The 27,208-nt window shown below is 44.4% G+C and overlaps 1 protein-coding gene across 7 annotated transcripts in view; it reads right to left on the bottom strand.

Annotated features, from left to right (window-relative positions):
* The window catches only part of ARID1B (AT-rich interaction domain 1B), a 324,330-nt gene extending 318,870 nt beyond the window's left edge, over positions 1-5,460 (bottom strand). For 3 of the 7 annotated variants that reach the window (XM_074537690.1, XM_074537688.1, XM_074537686.1), the window contains exon 1: positions 3,221-5,459. In XM_074537690.1, the coding sequence (XP_074393791.1) occupies positions 3,221-4,969 (1,749 nt within the window). In that variant the 5' untranslated portion in view covers positions 4,970-5,459. Of the gene's footprint in view, positions 1-3,220 lie in introns of all 7 variants that reach the window. The other 4 variants (XM_074537691.1, XM_074537692.1, XM_074537687.1 and 1 more) reach the window with 3 other exon arrangements.
* Between the last annotated feature and the right edge of the window lie 21,748 nt (positions 5,461-27,208).

Consider the following 27,208-nt stretch of genomic DNA (forward strand, 5'->3'; position numbering starts at 1 on the left):
GACTTTCCTGAACAAGCATCTCAGATGTTGTAACCTCCTGTCGGTCCTTTCTCTCTGTTCACAGGACAATAGTTCCTTATAGGCTTAGGGGCCAATCAACATCTGCTTTACAAAGGCACATGACAAGTGAGCATATTCTAATGTGTGTATACACATATCGAGAGCACACACACAGATGATTATTAGAAAAATGAAGAGAAGCCTTCTGTTCAGATGCTGGACTAAATATTCTGGTTTTCTTTTTCAAAGAGCAATCAATTTCTCTACTTACAGGGAGATTGACATGTGGGAATTAAAAATAAATAACAGTGTATATAACCAATTGGGTTCTGCAACCGAATGGTAACTACTTTTTGACACAACCCATTTTATACATCAAAAACATTAATTTAAAACCTAAAAAAAAAAAATCTCAATCTCTTACTGGTTAAATGAAAAAATCATAATATAAAAAACAATGACGTCTTGCCTTTATGACAATTATTTTAAGGAAAAAATAATTAAAAAAAATAATCAAAGAAATTGTGCTCTTGCCAGACCATTCTTTCTAAGCTGAATGCCAATCCTTACAGTGCAAAATAAAAAAAAAAAAAAAAAAGAAAAAGAAAATAGAAATCTGTAAGATAGGATGTAAATCCATAAATATAAGGAAGTATTTCTAAGGGTCATACTGAGGACATAAATTAATTTACTCTCACTCCTCCAATAAAAATAAAATACTTTAAGCAATCTCTGCCACGAAGAAAGAGCACCCTGAACGAGCATGTACGATGTGTGACAACGGTTTTCCTAGCTTTTAAAGCCACAAATTCTGAACTACCTGTTTAAAAGGAGATGATGCAAATATTTTTAGAGTAATTATGAAAGGTTATGCATACGAGGCCTCATTACATTATGGCTTCCAGTGACTCTTTTACCATTGCAAATTTAAAAAATGGTCAAAATTAACACATACACACACAGACACAAATCTTATTTCCTTGGAAGAAAAAGAAAGGAAAATGGAATAAAACCTAAAAACATGACAGGAATGGTATGTCGGAAGTAGACAAACACACACATAGCCTATCGAAGGTTACTAATTTTTTTCAGGATTAATACACCATTTGCAATATTAAGTGGTGATTTTTCCAGATTCTGTTCATTACTTTATGAAAAGATGCAGCCGTTGGAGTACCCCAAAAGCATACACCCGCATTTGTTCCTGTCAGACCTTGCTGTTAAAAGCTGTTAAAAGATTTAACAGTTCTTAATAGAAAGATCTTGTTGAAGGGAGAAGAAACCCATAAAACTCTAATGCACTACTCCATTTAACACAATTCACTTTCCTACTGAGAATTCGAGCCTAATCTCACACTTGTGTCGAAAAATAATGAGATCAACAACTCCCGATGCTTCTTGAAGTATTCTAACCACAATTCAAACCCAAAAGCACGTTTTCTCCCGAATATCTGGATTTGTTGCAGAGCTGAAACAAACACAACCTCTGGCAGAGCGGTTCCTTCTCCCCTTCTTTGTACAATACACGGCATTTTCTCACCTACAGCAGCTCACATGCAAACACGATCTTTTTAAGAGGCATGCACAGGACAGGCATCGAGCTAACAGAAACGCAACGAAACTAGTATTTGGTTTCTTTTTTTAATAAAAATCCAATCCCTTGCATAACATCCATAATATGCAACATTACAAAATGTTTAGGTTTGTCAGGGCTTTTTGTTTCGGTTTTTTTTTTTTCTTAAAGAAGACTCGAGCGCGACCCGAAAACCCGAACCCTCGTCCAAAAGCACTGTTCTTACGAGGCACTTTCCCTACCGCCCCTAATTAGCGCGGAATTAAAAATCTGAAAGAAGCAAGTAAATATAGATAAGTAGATAAACAAATCAATGGGAGCCCAGGAGAGGCGGGCGGCGCGGGCAGGCCGGGGGCGGTGCCCGCGCGGCGCTGGCGGCGGTGCCCCGGTGCCCCCCGGTGCCGGCGCTGCTGGCGGCGGGGGCTCTGTGCCTGCGCCGCTCCAGCGCCTCTATTTACATCAGCGGCGCGAGGTGCCCAATGGCGCGCGCGGAGCCAATCAGATGGCAGATTAGATGTCAACTCGGAGGCAGCTGTCGGGAGACGGTTGCAGCCAGTTTACCTCCACAATTCAAATTCCCAACCTGGCGGGCGGAGGAGACCCGGACGCTTCTCCAAGGGTCGCGCCCGGCAGCCGGCATTCCTGCCGCGCCTCGCTGCGCCGCCCCGGAAAGGCGCTGCGCGCACCCGCCGCCCCGCGATCATCGCGCCTGCCTATCGATCGGATCCATCCATCGATCGATCGCCGGAGTTACCGGGGCCGGGGCAGAGGAGTGCGGGAGGGAGCGGGGGCGGCAGCCTGCCCCGGTGCCCGCGCCCCTTCGCTGACGCCAAGGACTTTTCCCTCTTTTTTTTTTTTTTCTTTCTCCTTTTTTTTTTTTAATTTTTATTTCCGCGTGTGTTTGGAAGTGAAAGGCAATTACGCGCCCGCGCACCCGGGCACGCTCCTGCCGGCCGGGCGAGTCCCCCGCAGGTCACCGGGCCGGGACGACCCGCGCGGACCGGGCGCACAGGCGCGCACACACGCGCGCGCGCGCGCGCTCTTCCCACAGGGAAAGGAACGCGGCCGCGTTACGTGGATCTCACTGCGGTAACTCCAATCAGTGACAAACTAATTTGCTGAGAGCGCGCAACGGCGCAACTCGTTCTGCTCGGGGATTAAAAAAAAAAAAAAAAAAAAAGCAACGGGTTAAAGAGAGAAGAAAAAAAAAAAAAGGCCCCGTGAAAGATAATGGACGTTATCCCCCGGGAGCCCCTCGGGTCCGGCACTCCGGTTACAAAATCCAACCCCCGCCCCCGTCCGTCCCGAGCTGTTTGTCCTCCGGGCCCTGCGTCTCTCCAACGCTTTTTAAAGTGGTGGGGGAATATATTAATTGGGTCTGAGAACAACCTAATTTCGGCAGCGAAAGCTACACTCTGGGGCCTCCAGCCCCAACGGGGCCGTGCATTGTGCACGGCTCACCCTCGCTACGGAGGCAGCGAGGGGCAAAACTGGCCCAGAAGAGAATGGGGGTTGGGGGGGAAGGGAAAAAAAATAAAAGACAAAAAAGGGGGGGGGGGAGAAAAAAAGTGAATTACAAAGAAACTAAGAGCCCGACACGAGCGACACGGAGGCACGAGCCGTCATTAAGCGAGAGCGGGGAGTTACCTGGGTCCTGCTGATGGCCTGCCCGGTGTTCCCGGGGCTCATCGCCGGGTGGTTCCTTTGTTGAGCCGCTGCCCAGGCCGGGTTCGCCGCTCCGTACTGGGCGCCCATGTCCTTGCCCATGCCCATGCCCGCCGCTGCCTGCTGGCTTCCCGGGGCGGCCGCCGCTGCCTGGGGCTGGGGCTGCGGCGGGGCGCTGGGGCTGCTGTAGTCGGGGTAGCTGCTGCCGTAGCTCCGCATCATGGGGCTGGGGGACGTGAGCAGCTGGTTCAGGGTAGGGGTGGCCCCGGACGGGTGCTGGTTCTGCCCGGAGAACCGCGCAAATCCGCCGGCCGCCGCCGCCGCTCCGGCACCAGCCTTGCCGAGGCCGGCTCCGCCGCCGGGGCCCATCATCATGCCGCCGCCGGGCTGCCTCGGGGAACTCAGCACCCCGTAGCCCGCCGCGGAGCCCCCGTAGCCGCCGCCGCCTGCCCCGGCGGCCGCCGCCGCCGCCGCCACGGCTCCCGCGCCGCCGCCGCCGCCCGCGCCGCCGCCGCTGGGGCCGCGGCCGTAGCCCGGGTAGTGGTTGTACTGGCTGTTGGGGTACCCTTCGTGGGAGTTCTGCAGGGGGTCCATGCTGTTGGGGGCCGCCGTGGGGTGCATTATCCCCATCCCGGGGCTTTGTTGTCCGCCATGTTGATCAAAGCAAGGCCCGGCGCGGCTCGCCGTAGCGCTGCTGGCAGGGGCAGGGGCAGGGTTGCCATAATAGCTATTGAACTCCGAGACACCCACCGCGGAGGGGCCGCCGCCGCCTCCCCCGCTCCCGCCGCCGCCGCCGAGGCCGCCGCCGCCGCTCCCAGCGCTCGGGGGCGGCTGCTGGGGCTGCTGCTGTCCGCCCAGGGGTCCCAAGCCGGGGTGGTCGTAGCGGCCGCCGATGGGCTCGCCCATCTTGCCGGGCATCTCCTCCTCGTCGGCGCCTTTATTCAGCATTTGCTGCGGCTGCTGGGGGGGCTCGGCCTGAGCGCCCAAAACACTGTCTTTTCCTCCATGTTGCTGCTGCTCCATGTCTGCACTGGGCTGAGCAGCGCCGCCACCGCCACCGCCGTTGTTGTTGCTGCCGCTGCCGCCGCCGCCGAGGCTGCTGTTGTTATTCTGCACGGGATGGTGCTGAGGCGGCGGCTGCTGCGGCGGCGGCGGCGGGAATTGATTTAGCTGCTGCTGTAGTGCATGGTGGTGGTGGTGCGGGTGGTGGGCATGGTGGTGGTGGGCATGGTGATGCGGGTGGTGGGCATGGTGGTGGTGGGGCGGCGCGGCGGGGTGATCGCCTCCGACGCTCTTCAGCTTGTGGTTGGGGAGCAGCCCCGTCTCCATAGCCGAGCCCGGGTTGGAGGAGGAGGAGGAGGAGGAGGAAGAAGACGAAGAAGATGAAGATAACTCCGAGGAGCTTCCACCTTCCTTCAGAGCCGGCTCTGAGGAGGAGCCGCCGCCGCTGGCGTTGTTGTTGTTGTTACCGGCGGCAGCGGCGGGAGCCGCGTTATTGGCCATGTTCGGCGGCTCGCTGCGGTGGTGGTGGTGGAGATGGTGATCTAAATTATTCACGCTGTTGCCTCCGGCCGGACTCCCCTCGCCGACCCCCAGTGCGGGGCCCGGCCCGGGAGCCCCGGCCCCCCCCGGGCCTCGCTCTGGGCCCAGGCCGCCCGGCAGGCTCGGGGCTTTGCCCTTGCTGTTGTTCGCACTCGCCGGAGCCGCTGCGACTTGCGCGGCCATGATCATCGCAACATTGCGAGTCCGGAGAAATTGGTGCTGATAATAGTAACTACAAAAAAAAAATTTAAAAACCCCAAATTTGAAAAACTAAACAAAACAAAACAAAAATCGACTCCCACCCTGAAAAATGGGGGGCGAGCAGAGGGGTGGGGGGAAGGAGAGGAGAGGGGCAGAAGGAGAAGCGGCCGGGGCAGGGACTTGACTGGTCCCAGAGTATCCCCTGCGGACCGCTCCGCACGCACCGAGTTACAGCGATTTCCCTCCCCGAGTCCGTGGTTGAGGTTAGAAATGGTAAGAACGCCTTACGGTCCGTGCCCGTTCCCGCTGTGTGATTTCACGTTGAAAGTTTTTTTGTTCAGGTTTAAATGAAACTTTTTTTTTCTCCTCCTTTCCTCCCTAACCCGGATATGGGTAAACACACGTCTGCCGGAGCCGCGCTGGCCCAGCATGGCATGAGCGAGCGAGCGAGCCAGCGCCGGCAGCCATCGCCCCCTCCGCCCCGATCGCTCCCGCGCACCCGCAAAACGCGGACTGGACTCCACGCTGGACTCGCTCGGGCTCCCGCTCCCCTCCCTGCTCTCCCGGCAGCGCGGCGGGATGGGGGGCGCGGCCCCCGCGGGTCCCCCCGCTCCCAGCGGGGTCCCGCCCGTGTGCGCGCCGGGGGTCGCGGCCTGCGCGGAGCACCGAGCCCGCGGGGGCTGCTCCGAGCGAGGGGTCGAAGCGGGCCCCGACGGGCGCTCCGGGCCGCCGAACGCCGCTGGGGCGGGGCGGGGAGCGGGACTGTCCCCGGTGCTGCGGGGCCGAGGGTGCCGCCGGCGGCGCTACCCCGCGCGGGCCGGTTCGGCGGCAGGGAGGCGAGGGGCCGCCATGCGCTCCAGCTGTGCCGGAGCAGATGGATCGGTCAAACTTTCGGGAGCCGCACGCTGCCCCTCAGCCCCGTGTGCCGTGCTCAGCAGCCGCCTCGTGTTCCGAGGGCAGGGACACGTTTGCTCGTGCGACGGAGAAATCAGACGTGTTTTGGATTCCCCCCCACTCCCAGCCACCCGCCCCCTGAAGATTTATATTGTATGTGCAGACGGTTATAATATTTAACCTAAAATTCTGCAGCGGTAGCATCTTTGCAGTTGTCCACATTGTCCAGCTGTCTCCAAATTCTAACGGTCATTTGCACTGATGATGCTTTTATATATAGGGCCGTTTTCAATATGTTCTGTGTACTTATTTGCAGTTCAACAAGAGATGATCAAAGAGCGAGAGACATTTTCAGTCTCATAATTGCTTCCCCAAACAACATAATTTCCAGTATGCACAAGACACTCATGTAAACGTAGTAACACAAACCCCAAAATATATAATCTGAGTAACTCTTGGTCCAAATGGAAAGCTGCTGCTGACCTACATTTTTGAACCAGAACAGTTTGAAGTTTTTTTTTTATAACTATCTTAATACAAATGATACCCTAGTATAACAAAAGGTAATAGTCACACATTACGTTGAACTAATGAAAGCATTTGGAAGATCAAATACTTGGCTACGAATACAGGAAACTGGGATATGAGTGAAGGTTTTCAATACAGCAAAGGTCTAAACCACAATGTTTTAAATTAATATATTTGTACGGTCTGTTAAAGGTAAGCACGTTTTCAAATTTCAAAAAGGATAAATAGGAGATTCGATCATAATGGTAGAGAAAAATGCAGCATATCAAGAAAGATGCTGTCACAAGTAGGTAGGCTTTTTTGAATTCACTGTGAAAATATTAAAGGAGCAGAAGCTTCATGCTCTAATGTTGAGTTACATGTAAAGATTATTGATAAATGTATAAGCAGTGTGATTCCAGTGTCTATTAATTTTAGCTCTGTCTGAAAAGTCAGAAATACTATTATTTGCATTAGGGAGTTAGTTTTGAAAAGTCTCAGTGCTTGTGAAGTACATCTTGCTAATACTTCTGTTTTACAGTTGGGGGGGTTTGGTTTTTTTGGTTGGTTGGTGGGTCTGTGGGGTTTTTTTTTTGTATCTTTTGCAAGTGCAAAAAATTTATATGGCTACACATATATAAACACAGAGCGGGGAAAAAAAAAGGTGAGTAATTCTAGCGAGGGGAATCAGGTGCATACCCAAGGGTCATTACAGTCTGTAACAACAACAAATTGCAATTCTATGCAAACTGCTAGAAAGGGATATATCATCTTTGTAGGAGAGAGAATAACAGAACCGTAAGATGAATTCATGCCAAATCATTCATCAGCTTTTGCCAAGAGAATACTACATCTTTGTTAGTGAGCCTTTTTGACATTATCTCCTGGATTTTCTTCTTTTCTATATTCAAATGCACGCTAATTATACACATTAAACCACCTAAGATGATTTTTAAAGTCTTTCATATGCAAATAAAAATATAGACATCTCCTTGGGTGTATTTCTTTACATGTGTACTCTAACATAAAATATAAAATCAATTAAACACTTATACTTTGAGACATTTATATTTGAGCAAAAATACATGTATTGATGATCTGCTAAGATGTGCTGATAGTGCTTGGACTGCAGATCGCAGTACTTCCTGACACACTCCGCAACTCCTTCCAATCGGGAAAATAACCCGCAAAAGTTTAACACGGATCTACTTTGAAATGTTTTCCCTGAAAAAGGGCAAAAAAAGCATCAGGCTTTAAACTGAAGAGTTCGTACCACTAACTCCTTTTCCTACCATTTGTTTCAGCAACTCAGCTACAAGATTGGAACTAGGAGGCTATAAAATTGAGGCCCTCAGCACAATGAAATCAGTCTGCTATAAAAGGCAACACATGCCAGTTTTTCCTCCCCAATGGCAGATGCCACACCCTAAAGCAGACAGAAGGCACTGCAGTCTGTGCAAGGGAAGCACAACACAAAGCAACAACGATGGTTCAATTTTTTAGATCGCAAATAATGTTGAAATTCCTTTTGCCATCTTTGCTCAGATGATGAGTGGTAGTGTTTGTTAAATTCAAATGCTCCTTTCCAAAAGCTCTCATTGTATGCATGAATTATGAATTTATTATAATATAATGTAAAAAAGCTCTAATTGCCATGCATATTATCTGCTGCAAAGTGATTGCATTGATATTTGATATCAGAAGTGCGCAGTTTCAACTTTAGTTCTATTTTCATTGTTCCTTCAATTTTATTATTTTCTAGTCTAGAAACCAATGTTGTCCAAGTGTAGTTTCTTTCTCTTGATTTTTCCTGATAAATTATAAACTCTGGTGCTCTATGATCCCTCTTCAAAATAAACAACATAATTCTCTAAACTTACTGTTGGTAATTTGTTTACACCATTGGCTACATCATTTATACAGACCCCCTAGGCCACCTGTCTGTAGCTCGATCCCATGAAAGTTACTGCCTTTCCTCCCAGTACAGCAGCCACCCTTCTGTTTGGCCTTCCAAGTCACACAAAGAGTAACCCTGAAGTGAGAGACAGAAAACCAACCAATATTGTAATATCTCTGAGATGTTATGTTAGAGATATTGGGAAAAATATTAATTTTTTTTTTGTAAAAATCCAGTCCTAGGTTCAAGAGTCTGTTGGATTTGACATTGGTGCACACAGGAGTCTGAAAAATCTCTGTGTACAAAAGAAAAAGCTTTTCATTGGGATCTTGTTGTGCTTTATGGTTAAATCCACTGCACAATTTAATGAAGCTGTTGTCAAATTCACAGTAATTCTCAATTTCCTTCTTTTAGATTTGCATTAGATTTAATGAGAAAAAAAGAGAGAAGTATGTGAGCTTTTATTAAATTATCACTTCTATTACTAGTTAAACATCCAATCGAAATCATTCTGAAGTCAGTGCAAATCTTTTAATTTATTTCAATAAGGCATAAATCAGATTGCAGAAAAGTAGGCAGTCAGCTCAGGACTGTTTCAGCCTGGTATTTGGAACTATAGTAATGGAATTTTGCTTTGAAAGATCCCTTATGTGGTCAACATATAAATATAACACAGCACTGTTTTCTTTATTATGTAATATTTACATTTCAGTCACAAATGTAAAAAGTCAACTAGTGCCATAGATGTCCAGCTGATAAGCCAGAATCTGTTAGGTGTAAAGCCTGTAGGTAAGTGTAAAAATTTTATTTTAGCTGGACAAAGTGAACTTGGGAAAAAATGTGGTTTATGCGAACAGATCATGTAGAGAGTGACACATTGTACCATTTAATTAAAAACCAATCTTTAGCAGCTACTAATCCCAGTCAATTTAACCAATTTCTTCTGGCAGTGTGTAAACAAGAGGACTTTAGAACATCACCATCTCCATCTCGAGAATGTCATACATGATTTTATTATGAAAATGCAACTTGCTAGAGCTAGACCACTTGAATACACTGTTTAAATGCCTCAATTTTCCAAATGTGAAGCATCCACTGAAGTCAGTAAGATCACTTGCTTCCTTAAACTTAAGCCCTGACTAAGGGCTTTTGTGGACTGAGGCCTCTGTGAAAAAACAGCTCTTGTGTCTCTACTTTAGTGAGACAGGGGCCCAACCAATTTTCTAAGTCAAAACAAAATCTCGCATTTGGCAGTAAAAGGAAGGATTGTTGATTTCGGGGTTCGCCTACCAGTGAAATCTAAGCCTTTAAACTGAATTACTCTAATATTTCTGGATCCTATGCCATTGTTTGAGAACATCATGGCATTTGGAGAAATTAAGGAAAAAGCTGGCCTTCCTTTATTTTTTATAAATTAGAAAAGTTAAACAAGAATCAGTATAACAGTAACCAAAGAGTTCTCTGCCAAGTTTCTTTCCCATTCTCCTGCGTTTTACAAATCTTTTCTTTTCTGATGTGCAAGAGATACATGGGAAACCAAAAGAAATATTTGCTGCTCACTACACAGTGGTTGGATGTCCTTCCTTTTGTCAGTTGTAGTGTGCCAGGTTGACTTATACATTGAAGGAACAATCAAACTGACAGTACACAGCTTTCACTCTCATAAAATAGATGATTGGTACCTTAGCTGTAAATACACTGGATGTTCCAAGAAAAATAAAAAGCCTTAAGTTTTCTTTTCTAAATTTTTTTCACTCTATAGTCTTATATTTTATATATCACAGTATTTATTAATTGCTGTTTCTAGAAACAGATTACTGTGACCTCCATGGCTTAACCAAGTAAAATATTTTTCTGTAGGATATTCTTATTTACAGACAGAAATGCATGGATTTTGATACAGGATGGCACAGTATTCTTCCTTTGCAAACTGAATTATATCTCTATGACTAAAGTGTCAGATTATATGTAATTCTGAATTTTTATAAGTGTGTCAAATTACGATTTTGCCTGATGCACTCTATTTCTGACCCATTTTTGTAGTATTTTACCATTTACAATCTCAAATACAGCATCTCTGAGTATTTTAGTTGGAGACTCACCTTTTTCCTTTGCTGTAATAATCTGTAATTCCCTCTTTCCCTCACATTATCTTCATTCCCCACCCTTTCACACGTGTATACACATCTGCTTGCTGGACAATCCCAAATTCCTGCAGCCCAATTTGCAGCTTCCTTAGCCTCCTAAAGTGTAGTCATGCTGTATCACTCACAAATATCAATCACACTGTAATCCTGCCCTCCAAGTCCCAACAAAGTTCACCCCAGTGCCAATTTTCTTCAGCTGCTTTGCACAAGGGACACAAAGTGAATGCTCTTGAGGGTGAAAAGGAAGAGCTGCAAAGCCTCAAAGAGGGTGAGGGAGATGAGAGCTGGAAGAGGCCATATGAAATTGTCCTGAGCCTTCTCCATCCCAACTTGGTACATCTTGTGCTTTCTCAAGGGGGCAGCTTCCTGGTTTGAAAGCTGTTGCTTTGATACACTTGCCCTTAAAACACTACTGTACATTACTGAACTGAGAAGTCCAGTTGCTTCCACTTCACCATCAAGGAAAAGAGACACAAGGGAGGAACGCCATGACTGCATGAATACTTCTTTCAGCTGCAGTGCCAGCTCCAGGAGCTCCAGATGACTGCCACACTCACCTGGTATGGACCTAGGGGTGCTGATACAAGGGTCTGCACAGATGCATGATGTGCCCAGCAACCCAAGAGGGGAGAAAGAAAACTTATTTTTATCCAGATCCTTGCACTGACTCACCCAACGGCCCAAACAGTAGTGCTGGCATAACAGGAAGGGGGAAGAAAAGGGGCAGAGCGCACAAGGCCGTTACCCACTTCTTTCTGTTTGACCAAAGAGGAGGTTTGGTGGCAGAGGGAGATAATAGGGTCTGTTTAGCCAACACTACTGCTGAAAGAAAATTATGTCTTAGAGATTATAAACAGGTGCTCTTTTCCAAAACCCAGCTAAGCCAGTGAAAAAAAGTTACTGTCCCCATTTTTTGTTGGCATCATCCTGTCAGATATTAATGATCCTCACACCTGCTGGTACAGTTGCTCCAATGGATATTCCCCAATCCTGTCTAGATTAAATAACCCAAGTTACCAGGCTTACTGTTTAAACTATCTGCATTAACTGAGATCCATTTGCCTAAATAAGATTAGGATAAAGTGAGCCAACAGATCTGAGGAGACAGTGGATTCCAGCTGAGGGACAATAAACCACTGGCAGGTGGTAGTAACCTCTTCAATAAATACAATGTACTTTTGATGTACTGAGGGACTCCATCCATTTAGGCCCTAAATGTTCGTCATGGTGATGTAGAGACAGTTACACGTCAGTAAAGACCATTTATCCACCCTTTACATGTCAGACCTGGAGTAGTAAAAACTTCAGGGTGTGGGGTTTGCCATCTTTATTTCTTTTTTAATTTCTTACTATATTCTTTCTATTTCTGCGTCAATGGGATGTACGCTTATAAAGCATATGCTGAACTGTGTGTACATCTCCACAGTCCCAGGTCTGTATTACAGCTGCTGGTCCATTCATCCTTGCTTATTCAGTGATTCAATAGAGCCTGTAAGCTGAGAAAGTGAGCTTGCAATTCTTGCAAGGGAGCGCTCCTTGCACAGGATGCAGCTGAACTGCCTGCAATCTCTAGATTCACTCGGAGAGGTTAGCTGGGATGAAGCTGCTCCACACATCAGCTGGAGATGGGGCAGCCGTGGCTTTGTTCCCAGGGAGCCAGCAGAGGAGAAAGCTGCTCTCCTGAGGGGCGCAGTAGCTCTGATTACAGGCACAGTCCCCATGGACACGCTGAGCTTGCTCCTGTCCTCAGCAAACAGGACGTGAGCACCAACTGCCACTTGCTCGTACCTCACTTTCACATCCCCTCTGCCACATGCCTGACTGCCAAAGCCACACTCAAATCCTCATTCTGAGCGCGAAGCCTTTCTTTAGAAGAACATCCCCCACAGCTGGCTGCCTGCTTCAAATAAGCTAAGAGCTCAACTAACCTAAGAGGAGAGTTTTTTTAATATCGTGGATGTAAACAACTTCAAGATATACAGTTCTAAAAGTTCCCAGAATGCTACTAGTCTAGGGTGTGATCCTAGATATGCTTACTAATACATGTAGTCGTTGCTCCATGAAACTTAGTGACGGGCTAGAGAATCTACCATGTGATGAGGACTGGATTGTTTAAAACATCTGTTTCTTCTTGCTTAAATATAAAAAGTAATGTTATTAAAATTAGAAAGACAATTTTATTAATCCAAAATATCATCTAGTTATTAAACAAAGACTTAATAATGTGAGTCATCTGCATTAACAAATCCAGATGCTATAGTCAGAGGCAGTAAAGACTCAGGGACTGACAATAGGCTTGCTTTTTATGCTGATTACTTTTTGTTCTGTTTGTTTTTCATTCCAAACAGACCATCCCTAATATTTTATCTCGCTTGGTGGATTTTAGGAAAATTGTAAGTGAAGAGAAAAATTCTGGGTTCTCTCTCTTTCTTAAAAAGGTAATATACAAATACTAATATGATTTTTCTAATCTATTCAGCAGACTTCGTAACAAAATTAAATGTGTGTGTATCTTTTTGCCATGTTACAACTGGTTTCTTCTCATCCAGAGGATTGGACAAATGTGGTTTTCATTTGACCACATTTAAATTTAAATTGCCACACCATTCTGTGCTGGATGTAAACTTACTATGCATATGTCCAAGAAGAAAGGACCATAATTTGGGAACCACTATCCATGGTGATTCTCACCAGCAAGAAATCAGGGACTGCACTCACTCTGGGAAAGGCCACATAATGTAAAATCATCACAGTCACCTTGTCTTTTTTGCTCTTCATTGAAGAGCTGGTACTACTGAGAAGGAATTTTCAAAGTGCCTTGTGACAGAAGAATCAAAGCTCAGCAAGAGCAAAGTGCGGCCAGTACTAAACATTTTGCTGAATTAATTTTAATGCATATAATTTTTATACAGGGATCTTATTTGCACAGCTCAATGGAGTAATGTATTTGAAAAGCACTGCTGATTAATTAGGTTGGTTCAATATGAATGAATTAGGTGATCTTTATTTTATGTCTGTTTCAAAGTTCACTATTGTGAACTTCACCCCTTTCAGTGCTCCATCCTGTTCAAAAGACTTGTTGCTAACTTTACTTGTGCAGGAAAGGGAATCATAAAAATCACTATGCAAGCCTCTTGAGTATGCTGGGTTCTGTTACAGTTGTATAAATGCAGCTCATTACTCAGCTAAGGGGAACTGACTTTCTAGGTAGGTTTTGAAAACAGAGGGATCATGAGTCAGAAGGTGTGGAAACTGCGCGTTTTATGACCAGACCCGAACCCAAGTTCTCTGTTCCTGGAATGGAGTCTATACCAGCTTTAAAAGTAATCTGCTTCTTTTTCTAACTATATTGTGTATTTTGCTCCTATTTTCTCTAAGGACTGCAGAAAAAACTGTTTTCATTTATTTGGAATATTTATCTCAACCCATCAATAAAAACAAATTCACATTTTCCTTAAAAATACAACAAAGGTGGAACATGCTAGACTTTCCTTTTTGCTCCTTTACTTCCAGTTCAGGAGTTCCTTTATTCACTCTGATGTTAAATCTACTTGTATTAGAGAATCCTTTTTATCTGAGCAAATCTTATTCCTTAGCAATGAATCTCAGAACATTGTGGGGTGATTGTATAAAGCCATTGCTTTTTCTTTATTGCCCACTAAAGAAACATTTATGATTAAATGGGAAAGGGAACTATCTCATTCTCCTGAGCTGGAGATATTGGACTCAATAATGTCCTTCATACGTGTATGCTCTATTTCAGCTAACCTGTTAGAATTGCAATATAAAATTGTAAATCAATGGCATCAAGCACCTGTGAAGATGAGTAAGATTGCAAGTCATTTCTCAGATAGATTCAGAGAAACAGCTCCCAGCCAAGAACTCTTTTACATGTTCTACAGGGTCTATCCTAAATTACCCCAATAAATTCACTTGTTATACATCATATTGAGAAAATTTCCAGCTGTCTGATGTCAAGTACTCAGAAACACTATACATAGGGACACTTGGACTTTGGGGTATGTGACGTACAACTGGATATTAATAAAAATTGAGTTACAGGCTATCCAGCTGGTTATTTACAGAGCTAAAAATTCAGAATCTTCTTCAATAATGAAAGGGGATCCTTAGGAATTTGTTAGAATCTGTTCTGTTTAGCTATAACTGCAGAAAACGCATTATTTCTATACAAGGTGTTCCTTTATTGATTACTTTTGTGCTGGCAGGAATACTTAAATCCAGCTACTCATAAACACTTTATGGGCTAGAAAGAAGGAAAGTAAGAATTTTGTTTGTTTTTCTTGTCTTTCTGTAATCACAATGGTATCTCTTTTTAAGCATGTCATCTTCTGCTTGGCTGATTCTCTTGTAAGGGCTTTAATAACATGAATTTAATATAAAGTACACTTTTGTACCTACAAATATGTATCCGTCAAACCCCTTACTTCCTGCATTTTGGAATAAATTGACTAAGATTTATATATGTGAAATATCCCCAGACCTTACAAAAGCAGAGTTGTTAGTACCCAGGCATGCTTTTTACCTCCACAGAGCTTGGAGATCAGTGCAATGTAAAACTCGGCATTGCAGACAGAAAATATAAAATAAAAATACACCCCACCCAGCTGATTTCGGCCCCACTGACAGAGCTGACAGCAGCCACTGAGCACACACTGTCACAAAGGTGTTCTCCCTCTCGCTGCAGAGGACACCAGAAGGAGGAGGAGGCTATGTCTTAGTGTATCAACCTGGTGGTTCATGCTGCTCTGGGAGACTGATGGTAGGTCTGCTACTGGAAAAGGGATTAGAATGTTACCTAGAAGAATGCAAATAAAAGGAGTCAAAGAATGGATCACAGAGGGGAGAAACTCCAAGGAGAGGCACCTGCATAGATGATAGCATCACAGAGGTCAAAACATCTTCTTGGGGCTTTGGATTCAAAAATGTGAGGCAAAAGCTATAAAGCTAGAAAGGAAAATGGTGACTTCTTCACTTGGTGTCTTTGACTCAAAAATGGTTTCTAGAAGATGCTTGCTCATTTATGAGTCATGAGGCTTAATTACATAAAATTGCTTGACCTGTGTTATACCTCAGGTTATGTTACCTAAAGGTATGTTCTGACCTTAAATTTTATGAATCTGCATAAAGTAGCTGTAAGGAAAGAACAGCAGAATATGATGTTGTTTCACTGATTTGATTTACAACAGTAAATTTGCATTTACTGTCTTAAAAGTAACTGTACTGAATGCAGTTGTGTGATGGAGTTGTCACTGTGAGTCAAAAAGAGGTGAGCATGTGTTCTGAATGACCAAGATCACATTTACAGCAGGACTGATGTTTACCAGCATAGCTCTATAGAGTTGCCAGCCCTGACAGGCATAACTGTGTGAACAGAAGCCTCTGGTAGAGACACAGTTGTACCAGTAAAATGGTATTTTTACCAATAATATTTTATGCCAGTGCTGGGAGATGGTTTTATTCTATTAGCAGACAGTATCCATATTAAACTGCTTAGGATTTTAGTATTCACAACAAAATACTCCCCTCAGTGATTCCTAAACCAATCAATTTTGTTGGTGCTGCCAAAGAAAGGGCATATAACGGGCACTGGCAACTATCAGCTTTGTGCCACACATGACAGCATTTAATAAAGAGAGAGTACAGAGAGAGTCCTGGAGAAGTCCAGGCTAAATCTGTTGGCCAAATAGTTATGGCAGGGAGGAGTGTGAAAAGATCAGGCTGATCAAAGTCAGAATAAACAATGACTAACAAAAAAGTTCTTTCTCAAAAACAGTTTCTGTCATTCCTAGCAAAGGTTTAACAATACTGGCAAAAGTGATACTGGAATAAATTACCCTGACCCCGTGGTTTTTGTAATTACAACTATACTGGAAAATTCTTTGTGGTGTAAACTAGCTCTCAGAAAAGACTCTAGGGGAAAGGGTGAAGGGTGATAACAGTTAGCACTTCATTCAGGAGCAGGGAATGAGGAGGGAACATCACTGTTTAGGTCTGTAAGTGTAGGCCAGATGCACCAGCCTGATCAGACTGTGAGCAATTCTTAAGCCTTGCCCATGAAAGGTGTGGGTGTTACTCTTTATTTAGCTGTGCTCACAGCTTCCATTTCCAGGGAGTTCCTAGGAGGTAGGTGTGCATGGCTTAAGGACCAGCCTGGCATGTTTGGTCTCTACTGAGCTGGTGCTCAAAAGTGCAACTCTTTTTCACTGTTCAAATCCAGGCGCTCTATAATTTGGAAGGGCATGACCACCTTTACTCCACCTTCATAAAGTTGTGCAACATTCCATGCCCTTAATTAGTTTTTTTCCTTTTTATGATACATAAACTTCTTGAAGCCTTTCAGTACTCTGGTGCAGTTTCTTCTCTGTGACTAGTTCTGCAGCTTCAGCTATAGAGATGACTTTCCTGCTCAAAGGAGGTTTATACAACTCAGTGGTTGCATGTTATGCTTTCACTGCATCTGCACCACTCTCGCCTGAGCCCTTCTCCTCACTGAGGAACAGGACTCAAAGCCTGAACCTCAGGGCATTCAGAAACAATTTGAAGGTGATTGTGGGAATGTGTCTTTAAGTAAGATGAACCAAGGGTGATGGGTTTGGGGAAGCAAATTTCCCTGGCTGTTCTGACTGCTTCTTCTCTCTCTCTCTCGAGTTGTTGTGCCATTTGTGCCTCATGGTGCTGCTCACAGTGCTCACCCACCACAGGGATTTTCTCCTTATTTCAGCACTGAAGCTCTTCCTTCACTCGTCCCACCATCACCCCTGCTGTCTGTCCCCCACTGCAGCAGCTGCCAGTCTCACGTGTGTGCCGACATCCCACGCAGGGCTGTGTGGTACTTGGTTTCACTCCTCCTCTCGGGGAAAACTTGAAGGACTGGCAGTGAGGCAGGAAGGTGAGGGCCCTGGGAAGGGTGTAGGCACATCTCTAGAGGCCGGGAGAAGCAAAGGACTAGAGAAAAGATTGCAATCTCTGCTTCAAGGCTGTGCTTTGTGCCTCAGAAAGGACGGCGCTGGCACCCAGCAGGTCTGGAGAACGCTGAAGTAGCCCATTCCTCTCCATGAGGTGTGCAAGCAGCCCAAGGAGATGAATACAGCTGGGAACACTAATCCACAGCTGGAGCCTGTGGATAAGTGAACTGCTTTCTGCAGTTACTGCGCGTTCTTGCTTGCCCTTTCCAAGGAATTCGGGCTCACTCAGGCAAAGGAGAAGGGCTCAGCTGCCAGCGGAGGTGGGAGCAGCGCACATCCAAATTCGCTCCCGAGGAGGGGCTGGTGCGGAGCCGGCCGTGCCGGGGAGAGGGGCCCTGCAGCTCGGTGTGCCCAGCGCTGCCGGCCACGGCCCAGCTGCTCCCAGCCCGGGCATGGGCGACGCTGCTCGGCTTAGTTTGCTGCGGCCCATGGAGACGGGAGCCGGGTGAGGCGTGCACTGGCTGCTGCCCTGCTCCAGGGAGGAGCAAACACCCAGCGGGAAGCCCAGTGGGACTCGGGCCGGACCAAAACTTCGGCAGGGTTGTGGGAGACGCCTGGCAGAGCTGTGCTGGGCGACTCCTCGGTCAGGCGGCCTCCGGCTTGGAGTACGAGCACCGTGCAGCGCTTGCTGAGGCACTGGGGCGGTGACTGGCTTGGGGACATTCACAAGGGTCCCTTTTGGAGATGGAAGCACTGCTTGGCGAGAGCTGTGTTTGCTTTTGCTGGCACAGAGAGGGAGATTTATAAAGCAAGCAAACAAACAAAAAGCCACAATGGCTGAAACAGTGAATTCAAATATCACTTACACTCATGTCTTGCAAATTTGCCCCACAAGAAATGTTATTTTAGCGCAAAGATTTTGGGAGTGTGAGCAACGCAGATCCCAATTTGTCGCAATAACACTTAATATGCCAAGAAGTATTTATATGGGACCCCAAATTGAGTGGGTAAATAAAGCGTCTGTCTTTAAATCGATTCAGTCCGGCTCTGTGCAGCTAAGTACCCTGGCCCTGCTACTGCTCAGGATGATCCCTGCAGCGGTTTGCGAGCACCGGGAGCGGCCGCCGTGGGGCCGCGGGCAGGCCGGGCCCGGGCCCTGCTCCGCCCGGCGCCACCTCGCGGCCGCCCGCCCGCCCGCCGCGCGCCCGGTGCCTGCCGGGAGCGGCCGCCATGTCGCGCACGGCGGGCTGTGGGCATGGCGGGGAGCGCTGCCCTCCGCGCACGGACCCGCCGCTCTGCCATCGCACCCGATCGGAGTTCAGGTGACTGCCTGCTTCTTGTGTTCTGGCTGTGCTGTGCCAGGTCATCCGCGCAGTGGTGCCACTGGAGCTGCGGTGCCCTATGCCACTTGCTGAGCTGGTGACACTGCCTGCCAGGGTTGTTTTTTCTGGGGCAGCATTTTCCCCCATGGCTGTCCATCCCTTTCTTGTTCTACTCAGAAGTGTTTTCCTAAAAGATATCACCATTTAAGTTCCCCGTGTTGGAACCCATTGTCTGTAGAGAAAACGCTTGAGGTAATAGGAGTTACTATAAATCATGGTTACCTTGAAGGGGCATAAATGGAAAAAACCCTGGAAAATACTAAAAACTTTTATTTGGGGTACAAAGAGCACAGAAGCTAAGTTGTTAAAGGGTTACAAATACCAATGGAAAATCAATAGAGGGATTAAACAGGAGTACTGGTTTTATCACACCCTTAAGTCTTGTTCTATAGATATATAGCAAGACCCTTACTAATCTCTAATAAAAGTTCTCAGGGCTGAGGTGTATCTTTGCTCCATTCCCCATTTGGTGGGCATTAAGTCTGTTTGGTGATGGAGATTTGGGAGCAGGCAAGGAAGCAGCTGTGATCCCACTGATCCACCAGGACATGTTGGGTGCTGCCAATGTCATACGAAGTTGTAGTTGCCACAGCCTTGACAGGCGATGTTATAGCAAGTCAGTGTTCTGCATTCTTTTGAGAACTTGATTAACTTGATTTTTTTTTTTTAATTAAAGTAAGTTTCTGTAAGTATTTTGACAAGGTTAGAAATGTTACTGAAGTATACACTTCAATGGACAGAATGCTAGATGATCCAGACAGCCATTGCTTGTTTTTCAGTCCCATTATTAGGGTAATATTTGACTTGGGAAAGGGTCTGACGTCTGTTTTTGTATTTCCTTAGGTTTGCAGTACTACCTGACATCATACCTGAACTGTGTCCTAGTATAGTTTCTCTGGGTGTGGAAAAAAATCAATGCTTGGAGCCACTGTACACTGATTTACAGGAAGATTCGGGATATCAATATTGCAACCAACATGGATGTGTATGCATTGTGGTTGTATTGTCATTGTACCTGCATTTTCTCCAAAAGCTTACATCACATCAGAAATTCCTGCGCATTCAAAGCTTCTACATAAATGTAACATAAAGAATGGAGGGATTCTGATGAATATAACTGCCTTCTTGAACATGTGTCAAGCCATGGCTGTAGAGAATGGAAGAGTGAGTTTGTATACAGAGTTCATGATTTTTCTCCTTTGTAAAAGCAAGAGCAACTGGAAAAAAGGTGTAAGTTTTAAAATTCACATGGCTCAAGTGCCTTACTCTAGGAGTTGGAGGAAAGAACCTCTTAGCTGTACTGCTACCACTTACGTGTATTTAAAAATAGACAGCACAAAGACTGTGTATACTTCATGTGTCTTGCAGTGTGAATACAACTTTGATGGTTTATGCCATGTCCAAAACAAAAAGAGATCCTGTACCTTCTTGTCTAACAAAAGGTTTACTTGAGAGGGGCAAAAGCTCAGCTGAAATTGAGACGTGTTGCTTCCCCTTCTCTAATTCAGCTCAGAGTATATCAATTCCCAGATAAAATTTTTCAGACAATTAAAAAGGGATCCTTCAGTAAAACTGTATTTTTTACAGATACAGTATGTGAGGAGGAATATTTTCCCCAACATTTTCTTTCTCCAGTGTCATTTTTATGTGGCTATCATGTAGATAACAGCAGGGAATTCCACTTAAGGAGATCCTTAATGGATTTAACTAATGGTTTCTTTGTGATGCTCTCAGACAGTTCTCCTGTAATGTGGATCCTCTAAATATTTAAATCCACCATTGAAGCATTTAATAGGAAGAAAGTCTCCTACCATTAGAATAAAGAAAAGGCTTTCATCTGGAAACAATACCAAAACAAAATCTGATTTGTACAACTGCACCAAGAATCCAAGCCCACTTACTCTGTGAGGCAGCTGGTACAACAAGGACCTAGGGTGCCAGGTAAACAATAACCAGTCATTTGTATATTCAGACAATATCTGTCCTTCGTCCATATTTTCGAGAGCTATTTGTATTGATTGTTGGTTTGACTGATCAATTAAACTGATAAGATAATACTGCTACTTACTGTTGGTACAGGGAGACTGCCTAACCCATGGGCTTGTGGAATCTTGAAAATAGTGGATCGGTTACCCTGGGGTGCTTCTCCTTGTTTTGTCTTCTGACACTGTTTCAAAGTGATCTTTTTTACTGTTCTATCCATTATCCTCCTTTTCTGTTTTTCTTACAAGTGGAGCCTAATGTTTGTCGAGTTCCATAAAATATTTGAGCTGGAAGGAAAAACCTTTTAGAAATCTACTTACTGTACTGTCAAGACCCAGTTTTTTTCTCTACTGTCGCTTGCTTGGGAAGAACAGTCACTTCAGAAACTAACACTGGTCCTTAAGCTGTCTGCTTAGTGCTGGATTTTACCATGTTTCCCTTGCACAAAGAAGAAAATCTACTGTTTCAATCTAGATTGTTTCTGAAAATGATAAATAATAGAGAAACAAAAGCTCCCCATAGCTTCCATTCAATCGAACAAAACCATAGAGGTGCAGTTGCCCCACAGGTGCTTTTGTGCTATATAAAATACATCCCTACCTTTTGAATACATAGAACTCCTTGAAAAGAATAAATATCACTTTCAGCTAAGTAAATCTGTTTATTTTGTTCTGCACAGTTTGGACAGGGACATTTATTTCTGCAGATGATATTAATACATTTGTAGGATTTTTCTGCAATCTCTTGACAATCTGTGCTGTCTAAATCCACTTGTAACCTGTTCCATATCTGGCCCTTAAATATAGACACTTCAAAAATCTTATTCTCTGATATTTCTGTGATGCAATTATTTTCTGCATTTCCGTCACTTGGTATTGTTACGCATATGAGCACATAGAGCCTTTCTGAATTCTTGTGTGCACAACCATGGTATAAATTATACACAATATAAGCGGTAAAGTTTCTCACTTGCTGTGGAAGCTGGCCTTCCAGAAAGGGCACACTGGACCAAGTTGCCGAGAATGGCACCCTCATTTGGCTCTAATGGGGAGTTTCTCTGAGAAAATGAGCAGGCACACTTAGATTTTCCTTCTTGTTGTATCTCAGCATCGTTAGCGATAATGCAGAACTATCAGTATGTTCCTCTCACGCTTGTACTTTATGTTGCATGGATACACTCAAAGGCTCGAATTAAAGGCTTTCTTGCTATCCTACCCACTGCCAGAAATGGAGTGTCTGTTTTTAAACCAGGTGCTGTATCTCCTGCAGTTATGTAAACCAAAGAGAGCCAACAGAAAATGGCTACTGGATAGCAACATCTATGTAAATCGGTGCAGATGGTGAACTAGTAGCACTTTGTATCCCCTTGCAGAGCAGAATATGCCTGCCCCAAAACAAAAATGGGGTGAAATTTATTTTGGGGGAAGAAAAGCAGTAATCAGTTGGTACGTGGAAACTGCTGTTACTTGGATCCATTTAAAACTTTTTTACTCCAGGTGCCTGTGTAGGTTATTATGTATGTAAAGTATGTTATGCATTTATGCTCTTGCAGCCCCAAAAGCCCACTGTATCCAAAGCAGCCTGGCCAGCAGGTCAAGGAAAGTGATTCTACGCCTCTCCTCTGATCTAGTAAGACCCCTCTCAGAGTGCTGCATCCAGCTCTAGGGTCTTCAGCACAGCACTGACCTGTTGGAGCAGCTCCGAAGGAGGATCACAAATATGATGAGGGGGCTGGAGCATTTCTCCTATGAAGACAAGGGTGAGAGAATTGGGATGGTTCAGCCTGGAGAAAAGAAGGCTATAGGGAGACCTTAGAGCAACCTTCCAGTACTTAAAGGGGGGCTATAAAAGAGCTGGAGAGGGACTTTTTACAAGGGCATGTAGTCATAGGACAATGGGAAATGGATTCAAACTGAAAAAGAATAAGATCAGATAAGATACTAAGAAAAAAAAAAAAATCTTGTTGTGAAGGTGCTAAGGCATTGGAACAGGTTGCCCAGACATATGGATATCTCATTCTTGGAAGTGTTCCAGGCCAGGTGGTATGGGACTGAGCAACCTGGTCTAGTGAAAGGGGCCTATGTCCATGGCAGGGGGTTAGTTTAGGGAACTAGATAGTCTTTAAGGCCCCTTCAAACTCAAACCATTCTATGATTCCACAATTTGCATAGTGGTTAAAAAGCAGAGAATGACAAGTGTTGAATTAATGATAAAGGGCACTTCACAGAATCAGAGAACGGGTCAGGTTAGAAGGGACCACAGTGGGTCACCTTGTCCAACCTCGCTGCTTAAGCTGGGTTATCCTAGAGCACATGGCACAGGATTGTGTCCACATGGTTCTTGGATGTCTTCAGTGAGGGAGAATTCACAACCTCTGTGGGCAGCCTGTTCCAGTGCATGCTCACCTGCACAGTAAAGAAGTTCTTCCTCACATTCAGGTAGATCTTCCTGTGCACCAGTTTCTGTCTGTTGCCTCTTGTTCTATTGCTTGGCACCACCAAGAGGAACCTGGATTCATCCTCTTGACACACTCTCTTCAGATACTTATGGACACTGATGAGGTCCCCTCAGTCGTCTCTTAGGCACCTAACTCCTGATTTTGTGCCTTTATGCCTTTGTAAACCTCCAATTCTTACCTAATTTATATATGTATTTACTTTTGAAGGTGTTACTTATTTAATCCATGAGAGCAAAGAAAAGATATAGTACTAGTCTGAATGGGTACAGGAGCAAATGCCTCCAAAAATAGTGTGTTTTTTTTGGAGAGGCCCATCTGTGAAATGCTGCTTTGTGCTGACCCACAATTTATGCAGCTTTTGCCCAAATCTATCAGACGAAGCTCTTTAAATGGCTTAAAAATAGTTTGTAAGTGTTACAGGCATTCAGTCAAATTAGTCACTTAGTCAAATCATCCTTTCAACTGGTGCTTTCAGCAAATGGTTAAAACATCATTTGAGGAAGGACCAGGTGTATGATCTAATGCCTGAAAGCAGCTCATGCTCAATGACATAATCCTAAGAATAAATGTATTGTAAGTGTATGGCCAAACACAAGAGAATATCTGTCATCAAGTAGCTAGAAGTGCCACATGGTTTTTGTATCACTGTGCCGGAGCCACTGAGTGCTGTGCAGCACTTGCGGCTCTTCTGAGAAAAATACCACATACTGCTTCAGCACTCCCTCAATCCAGAGCAGATGCTTTTAAGTAATCCTTAACTGGCAGAAGTAAAATCTTGCTGGGTGTGTCTTCTTCTGGGCAGAAGAGGCTAAAACTCACAGAATTTGACATGTACAGCTTTTAGTGGTGTATTTTGAATGGACTGTGGGACAGTGTCTTGTGGCAGCACAGCTAAACAGATAGAGGTCACTGGCAGTCCTCTGTACGAGGATCAAAGTCTGGGTCCCTTGGTGGTGCACATGATACCAGGCTAATCATTTGGCCTCTTTATGGCCTGTTTCTTCTAGTGTTTCAGGATAATGCACATTATGGACATTTGGAAGAAAAAAACTTGGAAGAAAGGAACTATACTATTGCTACTACTACATTGACTATTACAGTTGCAGCTGTGCTTTCAGAATCACAATCAATAATACATCACTCATTTAAAGATTATTCTAGATTTCTCCAAAAATACCTCTTGGGCTAGCCCTATTCTTCATCTCTTCATTTTTCTTCACTGTAAATGTGTATAGCTCTGTCATTAATGTGTTTACAGGTAATTTTTAACTGGACTTATTGTCGCTGTCTTCATGCTTTTTCTTGCTAATCAGACGTTATGCTAGATTTCCTTGCTTGGTAATTTTTTTTTTCCCAGAAAATGGTGTGTTTCCATTTACTGTTTGAAAACTAGCACTTAAATGGAGTGTTAAATCACTTCTGGAAACTGGGCCTAAAATAAATGGTTATACTCTATGAAAAACCACATCAACCTCTTGACCCTGCTCTTGTCTCTTTCCAGAGGCATGTTAGGAACAGCTGTGTATACAAATTGAATGTACTCTCTATCTTCAGTCCTTTACTAGGACCCTTCCTGGTATTTGAGTGCTCATTGCAACTCTATCATAGTTCAAATCCATCCTCTCCTCCTAAATCTGCAACTACCTTCTCAGCTTTCCTCTCTGTTTCCTGCCTCTCCTGCAGCCCTTACCATTACAATCTGCAGGTGCTCCCCCTTCCCCCCCACCTCTCCTGTGTGTCACTTTCAAAGCACTCTGCATTACTCATTTCACTGGTGAGCCCTCTGAGTTCAACTGAATTGCTGTTAGCTTCCCAAATAGTTAAAAAAAAATTACACCATTGTATTAAAATCAGAGAATTAAACATTGGACAGTGTTGAACCAGTCAGCATGGATTTTGCCATTTCTGGGGAGGAGGAGCTTTATGGTCTTTGTTTCTCACAAGTGTTGGGCAATGACGCTTTAAAGAAAAGAGCCTTAATTTTTCAACATGGGAAACAAAAAAGGAAGAAAATTATCTGTAATAAAATAAGAAATAAGAATACAGGATAGAACTTATTTTGTGGCCATGGTAGCAATAGTGAATATTTATACATAAAAGGATCATTCAGCAATCACCTCTTTCTGGCAGCAGATGATGACTGAGGTTTTTGTTGCTCCTGGGTAATTGGTGCTAGTGGAGCAACAAAGGACTGGAAAGCCTGATCTTGCACCAGCCAGACCCAAATTTTCAACCTAGTTTCTGAATAAAAAGCTAGGGAGAACAAAAAGAAGGGAGGAGGAATTTTTCTGCAGTCTTTCTTTCCGGAAGGGAAGAAAAATGTGAACAAGTGAATCCTCACAGCAGCAGGTAGAGACAAGTCTTTCCTCTTCTGTCCTAATTCAGCAGTTGGATCGAAGCCTGGGATGTTCACTGGGGAACCTTTCTTGTAGCCTCCTGCTCTAGGGGGTGGCAGACAGTCCCACAGCCTGTTCTGACATTCAGGAGTAAAGGCAATGATGAAGGAAAGCTCTCCATGGCTTAAACAGGAAGGCAGGGGTAAGAAAAGAGATCATTCATACAGTCTTTATTTCTCTTGATGTGGAGCTTGTATCCTGGTGCTATTCTGTGTGGATGTCCCCTGATGTCAGTGGAATTAGTGTCAAGGGAGGAACAGCAGCATGTTCCACAGGCATGGTTGCAAGGCAAGGAAGAGATCTCCCAGGGACCTCCTGAATTTATGAAGGCAGTGGAATAGTAGATCTGAAAATGAATACTAAGTGTGAAGTGGGGGGCTGGGATATTTCAGCTCATTAGTGATTGTTAAAAATAACTATTACTCTGTGAGTGTAAACAGTATTGAGTACGCCCGTGCTTAGAATGAGGTTGAGCAAGACGCTTCTTCACAAGCCACTTATTATGCATGGTCATCTACAATCATTGCTTTTTACACTGAGCCTTTCAAAGTGTGTGAAAAACACTTTATACTCCTGAGTGTGTCTAAGTTGATTTCACACAGTCCAGCCCAAGCTGCCATGTGCAATTATTTAGTTATTATTTTATGTGCCTTTCTAATATAAGATTCTTTGAGCAATGGTAGATATGTAATTGATTGCTCTTTTTGTAAAGTATTAGCTTCAGCTAGTAACCAATCTATTACCAAATGTTTCTTGGAATGAGCAGCTTTCTCCCTGACAGTAATCTCATTGGTTGTGACAAGACATGATCAGGTGACAATGAGACTTTCTCCATAACACTACAGTAAATCACACTCAATAAGAATAAAGAGACTTGAGTAAAAATAATTCTATTTTCTATTAACAAAGCCCTTGGCAATTGGCAGTCAGTGCCACAATGGCAATACTACAGACGCTGCTGGAGAAGTGAGAGATTGTTGTCCAAAACAGAAAAAGTTAGTAGGAAGCTCAGTTTAAGTCAGCTTTCTACATATGCTCACTTTTCACTGCTGGTTCTGACAAACTTTTTGGGGTGAATGTTTTAAAGCTTCTCTCCCTTTGTTGTTGGGAAAAACTTAATCCCTGGTATCTGTTAAAGCTATATCCAATTTACCTCCATGGTCATTACACTCCAAGATAATATATTTTAACAATTACACACAGAGGTACATATTTTTTATCTTTTGTATCTTACAGTTAGCATTGCATTTATTTATTGTATTGTATTGCTGTTGTGTCTCATGGACAAAAAGCAATCTCATGGCAGGAAGGTCTGTTGCTGTTCCAGTGTTATCAAAAGGGAGATAGTTCCATATTCAGCTTTCTGCTTCCTGCACTGACATCTCTCATTCTCGTCGCAGACAGTTGTTTCAGAGAGATGCTTTGAGAAGTCATGTTAGTGTAGGCTGAAGAGATTTCTAAGTTTCTCTGAACTGTCCCATAAAAGGCTCTGAAAACAGCTGAGAATCTTAAAAATCATTAAGCACAGTGGCTTAAGAAGATACACGATCTCTAGTCTATAGTATAAGAACTGTACTTTGCATGACTGAAGCGTTTAAACTCTCTTTCCCCGATGAATACAATCCTTGGAAGCTGCA

This window comes from Zonotrichia albicollis, chromosome 3 (genome assembly GCF_047830755.1).
Source record: "Zonotrichia albicollis isolate bZonAlb1 chromosome 3, bZonAlb1.hap1, whole genome shotgun sequence".
NCBI lineage: Eukaryota > Metazoa > Chordata > Aves > Passeriformes > Passerellidae > Zonotrichia > Zonotrichia albicollis.